An 11148-nucleotide genomic window follows, 5' to 3' on the forward strand; every position below is an offset into this window, starting at 1 on the left:
CTCCAGTCCCCCTCGTTCTCAAAAATATGGTTTTCTGTTTGTTTGAGTCTAATGCTTGTTACCTGGTCCTGACGACACCTCATGATCTCACAGGCTGATGTGCTGCTTCCAGGTGGGTTTGTTGCTTCTCTGCTGGATGGCCGCTTGTTTAACTTCAAGCCTTTGAGACCTCAGATGCTGTATCTTTTTTTTTTTCCTTTATCTTTTGATAGCCAGGCTTTATTCACCACATTTGCTTAAGCACCGATTTTGTCTCAGCGATTGTGCCGGGACGGTGAGCATCCCAGAATACCAGGTTGTTAGAACAAACTGTTCTTGCTTTGAGGGAGTATGAGCACAGGCCCGAAATCCATCCAGTACCTCAGTGTATTGCCATATAAATATATGTACATCGGCCAATACCTCTATTTTAATGAATTAATGTATTTACATATGTACATACCTATGTTTGCACCTCTATCCATAGCTTTGCTTCCTAGGTCTTTCCTGGTTCCTTCTGCCTTCTTCCTGCCCCCCCATCATGCTAGCCCAACTTCATCCTCTTAGTAATTCTTTCAGCTAGATTGCTGTTGCTCCAATACCCCCAGCATCTCTACGTCCTCCTTGTTGATTTTAATTCCCTAGTTGTTCCCCTGTTTATGGCATTGTTTGCTCGCTGCTCCTTTCCCCCTGCCTCCTTCTCCCCCCAAGACATTTAATTCTTAATAACTGTTGGCATTTAGAATTATCTTAAGAATGTGGTTTTGCTTTTATGGCACCCACTTTCCTTCATTTGGTTAAACTTAGAGGTTGATGTTTTTGAAAGGTAAATAAGCACTGTCTCAAAAGTCCCTTGAAACTTTCGATGTGATTGTTCGATACCCACGTGATGATTCTATACCACACTGTTATACCAACCCCTCCAGCCACTCGCACTGCCTCTGTCTGTATGCTTTTACTGGCAGGTATCAAGGGCTTCTTTAACACACAGGATAACTTTTCATTGTCGTGCTCTAGTGGAGTAGAACCTTGTGGACAATGGTTTTTTTAGTGGCAATCGGGGATAGGCACTTATGGTAAAATTTGACTGTATTTAGTACTGATGAAAAGGAGCCCTTGTGGCAAAGTGGGCTGCTAATCACAAGGTCAGCAGTTCGATTCCTGTAAAGAGTTACTGTCTAGGGGAGGTCTACCCTCCCCTAGAGGGTCGCCATCCACTCGATGGCAGTGAGTTTGGCTGATTCCTAAAGAGAAGTCGATGTTGTCACAGTAAAGGCATGACATTCACGTTGTAACTACTGCCACATGCTGGCACATTTCTTACGGTAGTTGTGAGATGCCCACACTCATTTCAGATTCTTAAAAAACTGGCGAAAGGACGAACCTTAACATTGAGGGAATGCTTCCAAGGTGACCCTGTGTTTCTTTCTTGTCAGTGTATTATTAAAGCTTTTCAAGTTCTGCCTCCTTTCTTTGTGAACAGCCCTGCAGTTGTATTTTCCTGGAATTTGTTAAAGGGAGCATCTCTCTTTGCGAGATGGGTTCACAGAGGGAGACCCGGCAACCATCTCACTTCATGGTGCAGTTAGGTGTCCCTTTGAAGCACCGTTTTGTCAACTCCTGGGAATTTTTTAAAAAATGTGTGTCGAGTTCCCGAACGAGGGAGCTATATTTATTCTGTGGCTGTTTGCGTCTCCGTCCTATGACTCCTTCTTCTTGGATGCATTTTCTGTTCTTATTTCTGCATAGGCTACGTGGAACCGATGCAGACACTCAATGACGTGTTAGCCCAGCTCGATGCGGTCGTCAGCTTTGCTCACGTGTCAAACGCAGCCCCTGTGCCGTATGTTCGGCCGGTCATCCTGGAGAAAGGACAAGGAAGAATGAGCCTGAAAGCATCTAGACACGCTTGTGTTGAAGTTCAAGATGAAGTTGCGTTTATTCCCAACGATGTGCTCTTCGAAAAAGATAAACAGATGTTCCACATCATTACTGGTAAAAACCTAGTTGATAGTCTTTTTTCTCCCCTTTTAAACCATTTCTCATCTTTTCTGGTGGAAAGAGGATTTGAAATTGAGGAAGACGATCCCAGTCTTTTGACCTTGGCAAAGGAGCACAGGACTCTTGGTAGTTCGTGATTCACATTTGCCGTAGAGAGATGAGGTTTATGAGGGAGTACGGTATTCGGATGAAATGTCTGGTCCAGAGTTTCAGAGCCCTTCCCAGGGAACAGTCCTCCATCCTGAAAGTTTACCTCTGGGCTGGTCTTTCCAGTCGAGAGATGATTGAAGGGCAGCCGGAACTGGCCTGCAGGATGTCCTCAGCGCAGGCAGGACCTCCTCAGACACGGTACCAGAGTCATGTGAACTCTGGGGGACAAGAAATGGGCTGACTTTTCTAGGGTATCATGCTTTAAACGGAGGTGTCTGGGGGCTGGAACTGACACTGTCGGGTGAATTGGACGGCTGAGCACAGCTCAGAGCTGCCTGGCCGCTCCGTTAAAGATCGACAGCCTCGGAAACCTTGTGTCGGGTCACCATGCGCTGGAATTGACTCAATGCTCGTGGGATCCAGATTATGGAAAGCAGAAAGGGGAGGCAGGACCGTTGGCCAACATTGGTGGCTGTACTCTGCTGTGCTATTTCCCTAAATGGATTTTCCAGTGTTGCATTGAGTCCAAGCCAGGCAAGTTCGTGAACCACACATGTTCCAAAAGCAAGGTCCTGGGGCTTTTGTGTAGCATATAAATGTTCTACCACATCGATCCATTCCCTACCAGTACCATTTGTTAATGAATAGCAGGCTTTAACTAATAGTCAAGCTTTTCCCTGGAAGTCATTAAATTACCCTGTGGGCAGTGAGAAAATGTATGTATGGTCTTTTTTAGACATACGTCAGGTAATCATTTCTTTTTTGGTACCTGGTTTGAAGAAATCACTGACTGCTGTAAGGGCACCTTAGACCCTCTGGGCAGTCCATGGTTCTGCTTCTAGTCCGTCACATCAGCGTGACAACCAGTGTAATTAGTCACCGATACAAAAGTGGTGTTCCGCCCTCTGTTTAGGATGAACAGTTAATTTGTTAGCAGAGAGAAGTGAATGGTTTTTCTCTGAAATCATTTGTGTTATAGGCCCCAATATGGGTGGTAAATCAACGTACATTCGCCAGACCGGTGTGGTGGTTCTGATGGCCCAGATTGGGTGTTTTGTGCCGTGCGAGTCAGCAGAAGTGTCCATTGTGGACTGCATCTTGGCCCGAGTCGGGGCCGGCGACAGTCAGCTGAAAGGAGTCTCCACGTTCATGGCTGAAATGTTAGAAACGGCTTCTATTCTCAGGTAAGTGCGTGCCCTGGTCCCCGAAAGCGGAAAGGAAGATCCCCGTCTTGTGGAGGTGTGTCTGCAGACTCATCTACACAACATCCAGGGAGCTTTAAGTATGTTGAACTGCCTTGTAAGTGGTTAGTACTCGTGGAAAGCGTCTTTGAACTTAAGAATTGTTTCTCCTTAAGGTCTCTGGTAGTAGCTCACCTGTTAAACCTTCGACATAGCAAGTGTGCTTTACTTACCGGTTTCTTGTTCCCCCTCCACCACCATAGTTTTGTTTTTGTTGTTCTGGCCACCTGGAAGAGTCCTTCCTTGCCCGTTGCTTAACTCCTTTCCAATGTTAGCGCCTGTCGACCAATTCTACTTCTGTGCTGATTTCCCTGGTCACAGAAGCCTAAAGTTGGGGGCCTTCTCTACTTCTTTGACTTGCCCTAAAGCTTGTGTGTATTTTGCATTAGAAGTTTGTGTAGTAAAGACCAATTCACCTTTGTCCTGGTTCCTTGGGGGTAACTGCTAAACTCTTGGGATTCCCTAACTCAGTGGTTCTCAACCTTCCTAATGCCACAGCCCTTTAATACAGTTCCTCATATTGTGGTGACTCCCCAACCACAAAGTTATTTTCGTTGCTACTTCATAACTAATTTTGCTACTGTTGTGAACCATAATGTAAATATCTGATATTCAGGGTGTATTTTCATTGTTAAAAATCGAACATAATTAAAGCATAGTGATTAATCACAAAACAGTATGTAGTGACATATTGTGAAATATTTATGTGTTTTCCGATGGTCTTAGGCAACCCCTGTGAAAGGGTCGTCCGACTCCCCAAAGGGGTCGTGCCCACAGGTTGAGAACCGCTGCCTTAACGTATAGGAATGCCTTCGTTATTCACAGTGGACCTCTAGTCACACTGGGTTGGGCCTTGCCATGCCAGAAAGACTAGTCACGCTTGTCAACCTTCTGACCGAGTGCGTAGAGGTTTGGTTTCCTGGGCTACGTACCACGAGCTCAGTCTGAGGTTGGAGGATCAGGGCAGGAGATTGAGTTCAGCTCTGTGGGCAGTGGTTTAGTATAACACGTACGTAATATGAAACCTAGGCACAGGCTTGGGTGAGCTTCTGTGGTTAGCAGCAGTGACCTTTCAATACCTGGAGGACATTGAAGGAGGAATGTGGAAGCGCCACCATTGGAACTCTCCCAAACCTCGCCCATGTACTGACTCCTTTGGCTGCCTCTAATTTGTATCCTTTTGCTATAGGAAACCTAATAAAAAAAAAAAAAAGGAAGAAAGAAGAAAACTAATCATACATATAGCACTTTTGTAAGTCAGTTGTTCTAGTGAAGTCGTGAACTTGAAAATAGCCCTGAACTTGGAGGTGGTTCTTGGCGAGGGCGGTGAGGGCTATGGCATCTCTTCCTTGATTTCCTCAAAAGTACTTGGCACTTGTAAACCAAACCAGAGCAGAGCAAATGCACCGCCATATAGTGGATTTCGACTCAGTGAACTCAGTCTGTTGCTTATGGAGTATTTAAAAGGCAATACAACAGATAATGTGGCAATTAGGCAACAGGTTAATATCTATAACTTTACCAGTAATGACATTTTAAAAGTTTCACAGAAAGACATGCACATGACCAGTAAGCACATGCAAGATTGTTGGATTCACCAACTGTGTGGTTATAGGTAGAGAGAGAAGCCTCGTCTCCCAGTGTGAATGAGACCCTGTGGGAACTGACATAACTCCAGGCCCACCTTCATCTCTGTTGTTATTATTATTATTACTTTTAATCTTGGTTGATTTGCTTGGCAGGAATGAATAAGTGTTTATTCGGGAATTCTTTGATGACTACTAACAAGGCTGGTAATTTTAAGAATTATTCATTCTCCATGTTTTAATTGATATTTCCTGTTTTTAACGGTTTGTTTGTTTTTTAATGTGAAGATAATCTGTTTGTTGGGGACGTATCTTTCCCAGAGTGCTCCTCTTCTTTTTGGCATGAACATATTTTGTGCTTTTGGGACATGGGCTTGTAATTCTGTATTTCAGGTCTGCCACCAAGGACTCGTTGATAATCATAGATGAGTTGGGGAGAGGGACTTCGACTTACGATGGCTTTGGGCTGGCGTGGGCGATCTCAGAGTACATTGCCACAAAGATTGGTGCCTTTTGCATGTTTGCCACCCATTTTCATGAGCTCACCGCCTTGGCCAGTCAGATAGCAACTGTGAATAACCTCCACGTCACAGCACTGACCACCGAAGAGACTTTAACGATGCTGTACCAGGTGAAGAAAGGTGAGTATCTGCACCATCAGCAGCACGCGCCCGGCTCTTGGGATCGCCAGCAATTTAAGTTAGTACGAATCACTGAGGTTTTGGCAAGGGAGCTTTCTCTCTTAATCCCTCCAAGCTAGGGACAGGTAAGTGGTACGTGATGCTCCTGTGGCTCCCAGGAGGACCACTAGTCTAGAGCCATTCCAGAAAGCGCAGACTGTCTTCTCCAATGGCGCCACGGAGGCTGTTCCACTTCTCCCCTGCCACTGTTTTCTCGTTGAATCCGCTACTAGGTCGTAGAAGTTACCACGTTTGGGGCGCCGAGGCTCTACTTTTCTCCCTGATTATCTAGTTGTCTTTTTGAAGGTGAGTTTTATATCGTGGGGCATTTAAAGCTGGGCTTTCAGCAGTCCCACACAGCCCCAAGTGGAATGGGTTCTCTGGCTAGTTCGTCCTTCACCTGTGCCTTTGGCAGCTGGTCAGATTACGGAGTTGGTGGAATTAGCACCCGTTTGTTGACGTTGTTCGGGTGTCCCAGTGGGCTAAGCATGGGGCTTAGTTGGGAATTCCCTCAAAGTTGGGAATTCAAGCCCACCAGCCTCTCCATGGGAGGAAGAGGAGGCTGTCGTCTCCCTTAAAGATTTAGTCTCAACTTGATATGCTTGAATAATAATTCAGTGGTATAACATGTGGATAAAGTGATAATAAAATTGTTTAAAAATATGTATATGGATTTAGCCTGAGAACCCCTAAGGAGCAGCTCCACTCTGTCCTGTGAGTGTTCCTGTGACTTAGAACGTACCCCTTGGCAATGGGTAAGAATTCAGTTGCATAAATCTTTCCCCATCTTCAGAAAAACTTGTCAGGTGCCTTTCTCATTTCCCTTGAAGTTTTGTTGCTTCTGAGTTTGATGGCCGCTTGTTTACCTTCAAGCCTTTAAGACCCCAGGTGCTGTATCTTTTGATAGCCGGGCACCATCAGCTTTCTTTGCCACATTTGCTTATGCACCCATTTGCCTTCAGCAATCATGTCATGGAGGTGAGCACATAATGATACGATTTTTTGTTCTCTGATGCCTGATCCCTGATCCCTTCAGCACCTTGTGATCACACAGGCTGGTGTGTTCTTCCTTGTGGGCTTTGTTGCTTCTGAGCTGGATGGCCACTTGTTTACCTGCAAGCCTTTAAGACCCCAGACGCTATATCTTTTGATAGCTGGGCACCATCAGCTTTCTTCGCCACATTTGCTTATGCACACAGTTTGTCTTTCAGGAATGTGTCGGGAAGGTGAGCATCATGGGATGCCAGATTAGTAGAACAAAGTGTTCTCACGTTGAGGGAGTACTTGAGTGGAGGCCTAATGTCCATCTGCTACTTTAATACTAAACCTATAAATATATGTACATAGATCTATTTCCCCATCGGTCATATATAAATATATTTGCATATGTGCATAACCTGTACTTTGACCTCTGTTAATGCTCCTTTGCCTCCTAGTACTTTCCTTTATTCCTTTTACTTTCCTCTTGTCCCACTATCATTTTCAGCCTTCATTTGGGTTTCATTAATTCCTCTCGGTTACATTGCCCTTGATCAAGTCCTACCAGGCCTCTTACACCCTCCTTGTCATCGATTTTGGATCACTTGTTGTTCCCTTGTACCTGGGTTTATTAACACCCACTTCCTTTTCCCTGCCTCCCTCCCTCCCGTGTCTCCCCAGAACCTTTGATCCCCTTGTTTTCTCCTCTGGATTGTTTATCTTGCCTATCTTATCTAGATAGTCATACAGAGACAATGTTGTGCACAAAAGGAAGACAGAGCAAAACAAAGCAACAAAAGAAAATAAAACAACAGTAGCAGCAACAACAACAAAAGAAAAAGGAAAAGCCTGTAGCTAGTTCAAGGTCTGTTTGTTGACCTTCAGGAGTGTTTTCTGGTCCAGTCTGATGGGGTGCCACGTCCTGGCCCCACAGTCTATTTTTGGTATTCCCCAGGGATTTCATTGCTCTGCTCCCCTTGCTGTTCTGTTGCACGCCCTTAGTGTTTTGCCTCGGTGTGGAGGGGTCAGGTAGGGCACAAATCCCGCACTGTGTCTCCAGTGTTGTCCCCATAGCACTATGGGTCAGTGAGGAATGCCCTGTCTTGTGGTAGGTTCGGGTCCTATGGCCCTCTGTGCATTGGCTGCTCTGAGCAGGAATATTGTCCTCAGGGCTTGGTGGGCCAGGATGTGCTCCACTCTCTCTCCCTCCCCCTTAGTTTGCTTCTGTGTGTTCTGATCAGACATGTCCCTCTCCTGAGCAGTAGCTTCAGTGCTGTCCTCTGAAGTGAACTGTTCTAGGTGGAGGAGGGGCTGTCCACCTAGTTGGGATTGGGGCCGGCCCCTCAGACGTCAATTGGTTCCCCCTGTTACTATTACATCCAATCTGGGTATTGGATATGGCATTTACCATGAAGATTTTTTGCTTTCAAATCATTGTTGGGGTGTCATTAGTTCTGGAAGCGGCTCTGATAGTAGGGATGCCCAGGGGTTGTATAGAGAACAGGAGATGAGCCTTTGCTTTGGTTTTCGTTTGTGTCTTTCAGAGTGTCTGGCTCCAGCAGATTGCATAGGCCAGACAAGCAGGTGCATAGAAGCTCGTTTCTGGTCCTTTAGGAGCAGAAAGATCAAAATCACGCTATGATCCGGGCCCTTCTCCCTCCGGAGGGTCTAGGGGAGAATGCCTCCTGCTACGTTCTTAGCTTTCAGTGACTCTGGACAGTCCTTGGCCGTCGACACTGCTCCAGTCTAGCACTTTCTTCACACTTGTGTCTGTGTGTCTGTCCTCTTCTTAGAAGGACACTGGCCATTGGGTTTAGGGCTCACCCGGATTCAGTGTGATTCCTACCTACTGAGATCTGTGGAAAGACTGCTTCTAAGTAAGGAAGGTCACCATCTAAGATCCTGGGTGGGCATGAATTTCAGGGTGGGGAACACTCTTCAACCAACAGCAGAATTCATGTCTAATGGAGACAAAATTGGAAGTTCCGCAATAGTTCAACTCATGAACTCCTAGGGAAAATTTTGGAAAACGTTTCTTGAGGTGGTTCCTTCTACAAATGGGGTGAAGATTAGTCTATAATTTTTTTTAATCGTTTCATTAGGGGCTCATGCAACTCTTATCACAATCCACCCATACATCAGTTGTGTAAAGCACATTTGTACATTCATTGCCCTCATCATTCTCAAAACACCCGCTCTCCACCTAAGCCCCTGGCATCAGGTTCTCATATTTTCCCGCTCCCTCCCTTCCCCCCGTCCTCAGGAGCCCTTGATAATTTATAAATTATTATTTTGCTGTATCTTGCCCTGCCCGACATCTCCCCTCACCCACTTCTCTGTTGTCTGTAGTTTATCGGCAGTTTGGGTGTTGACATTTCTCTGTGGTAGCTCACAATCTGATTCAGATGGTGGGAAAGTGGCAGCAACTAATTTACCGAGCCAGCTTTCCTGAGCCACCATCAGTAGGAAATGAGGTCAGCAGAGGCAGGGGACTTGCCATTCTGTAGGCATAAAGCAATCTGGCTGGAGTTAAATGCTGCTTCTAATTGCTGACACTTTACTTGTCCTTTGTGCTTGGCTTCCTCCTGTGAACCCAGGGACCCACATTGATGAATTTCTTGCTTCTAAGAAGCAAGGTGAGGGCATTTTCCAGGCCTTTACCAGGCATGTGCTCTGCTGCCCCTCCTGCATTGGTCAGGGGAGGGTAGAGCACCATGTGCCAAGCTAAGTCATAGCCACTTTGCAATGGCGATTTAAAGTTCCCTTATCTAAATTACTCTGAGAGGTTTGCCCAGTGTGTTTTAAATCCTAGTAACAGGTGAGAGGCGGGAGTCACTTATCACTACCTCTTCTAACCCTCCAACGTCCTCCAGGTGTCTGCGACCAAAGCTTTGGCATTCATGTTGCGGAGCTTGCCAGTTTCCCGAGGCATGTCATCGAGTGTGCTCGGCAAAAAGCCCTGGAACTAGAGGAGTTCCAGAACATTGGGCAATCTCAGGAATGGGGTGAAGCAGAAGCACCCGCAAAAAGATGCTATCTGGAGAGAGAGGTGAGCCTGCTTCTGGGTCATTCCTTGTTACAGACACCAGGCACCAAGCGGTGGGCTTGGTTTGTGTGTGTTTTCCTGTGATTCTAGTGTCTAGCTTTTGAATGGTCGTTCCTGGCTTTCCGTGCCATTTCTTGCATGGTGTAGAATGCACCGATGCCATTTTGCCCTCTGCAGTCCCCCTGCATAATCAATCACAGAGATGAGACTGAGGAGTGCGCCAGGGAGGGGAAAGGAGGACCATGTGTTTCTCCAAGGAAGTTCTTGGGGGACAGAATCTCTTTATTCCCTTAGAAAACGTGGCTCTGGTATTGGCCCTTCTCTGCTTGGTGGTGGGATTTGATAGACTTTAAAGTCACAGAGCAAGAAATCATGTTTATTAGAACAGTGTTTCCACCACCATAAAAAGGAAGAGAGAGAGAGTGTGTGTGTGATATTTTCAGTGAGTTTATGCCTTATCCAATGGTTGGTAAACTTTGAGGATTCCCCCCTCCCCCCAGAAGACTGAGTTTCTGTATCAGAAATGACAAAACTACGGGTTTTGCCAACTATAAAAGTATTCAGCTCCTTTGTCTTTAGTAGCTGAACATATATTTATAAATGTTCTTTTAATGACTTGCTATGAAAAAACAGAAGGCTTTGCTATATGTTCTAGACCGGGCACACTTAAGAATGTTCTTTAAATATTTAGAATGAAATTTAGTGACATAATCTATTGTCTGTCTGGTGTAACTTACAGTCAAGACTAATCGGTTACATGTTCTTCCAGCAAGGTGAAAAAATCATTCAGGAGTTTCTGTTCAAGGTGAAGCAGGTGCCCTTGACTGAAATGTCGACAGAAGACATCACGACGAAGCTGAGGCAGCTGAAGGCCGAGGTGATAGCAAAGAATAATAGTTTTGTAAATGAAATCATTTCACGAATAAAGGGGACTGCATAAGGAAGCCCAACTAATGGAACGAAGATAACACTGATAAGCTATTGTCTGTAATACTTCTGTATCGTTTTCTACGTAACCCTCGATCGTGCTGCCAGTTGACGACTGAGAACAGTTTAATGTGTGGCACAGTGCTGTGCTCTAAGTCCATTTTACAGATCTTTATCTTGGGGGAGGTGAGGGACCAACAGAAAACACAGCTGACTGAGGGGAATATGTAAATGGACACGATAATAAACACTATGTTGAATTTTATAAATAAAACCATGTGGCTCGTGGACTGAGGTGCCTGCACACTCGTCGCTGTTAATGAATGTTCTCCCCTGTGCCCGTGCACAGTGAGAGGCAGCACTTGCTGTCCCGGCCCTGCCTCGCGCTCCTCAGACCTTGGTGACCCATCTGAGCTCACTGCCATCGTCAGTCCTGACTCACAGCGACCCCCCAGGACAGAAAACACCATCTCTTCAAAGAAGCTCCTGGTGGTTTTGAACTGCCGACCTTGCAGGTCTCAGCCCAACACGTAACCACTCTGCCACCAGGGCGCCATGGA

The 11148-nt window shown here is 45.8% G+C and overlaps 1 protein-coding gene across 1 annotated transcript in view; it reads left to right on the forward strand.

Moving 5' to 3' along the window:
- MSH2 (mutS homolog 2) overlaps window positions 1-10878 on the forward strand; it is an 83793-nt gene extending 72915 nt beyond the window's left edge. Inside the window, exons 12-16 of the mRNA XM_004699750.3 lie at window positions 1729-1974; window positions 3110-3314; window positions 5351-5598; window positions 9489-9664; window positions 10431-10878. Coding sequence (XP_004699807.1) covers window positions 1729-1974; window positions 3110-3314; window positions 5351-5598; window positions 9489-9664; window positions 10431-10601 — 1046 coding nt within the window. The 3' untranslated portion in view covers window positions 10602-10878. The remainder of the gene's footprint in view (window positions 1-1728; window positions 1975-3109; window positions 3315-5350; window positions 5599-9488; window positions 9665-10430) is intronic.
- The last annotated feature ends 270 nt before the right edge of the window (window positions 10879-11148 follow it).

Source organism: Echinops telfairi, unplaced genomic scaffold, assembly GCF_000313985.2.
Source record: "Echinops telfairi isolate 266 unplaced genomic scaffold, ASM31398v2 ScPeMD7_7475;HRSCAF=8513, whole genome shotgun sequence".
NCBI classification, from domain to species: Eukaryota; Metazoa; Chordata; class Mammalia; order Afrosoricida; family Tenrecidae; genus Echinops; species Echinops telfairi.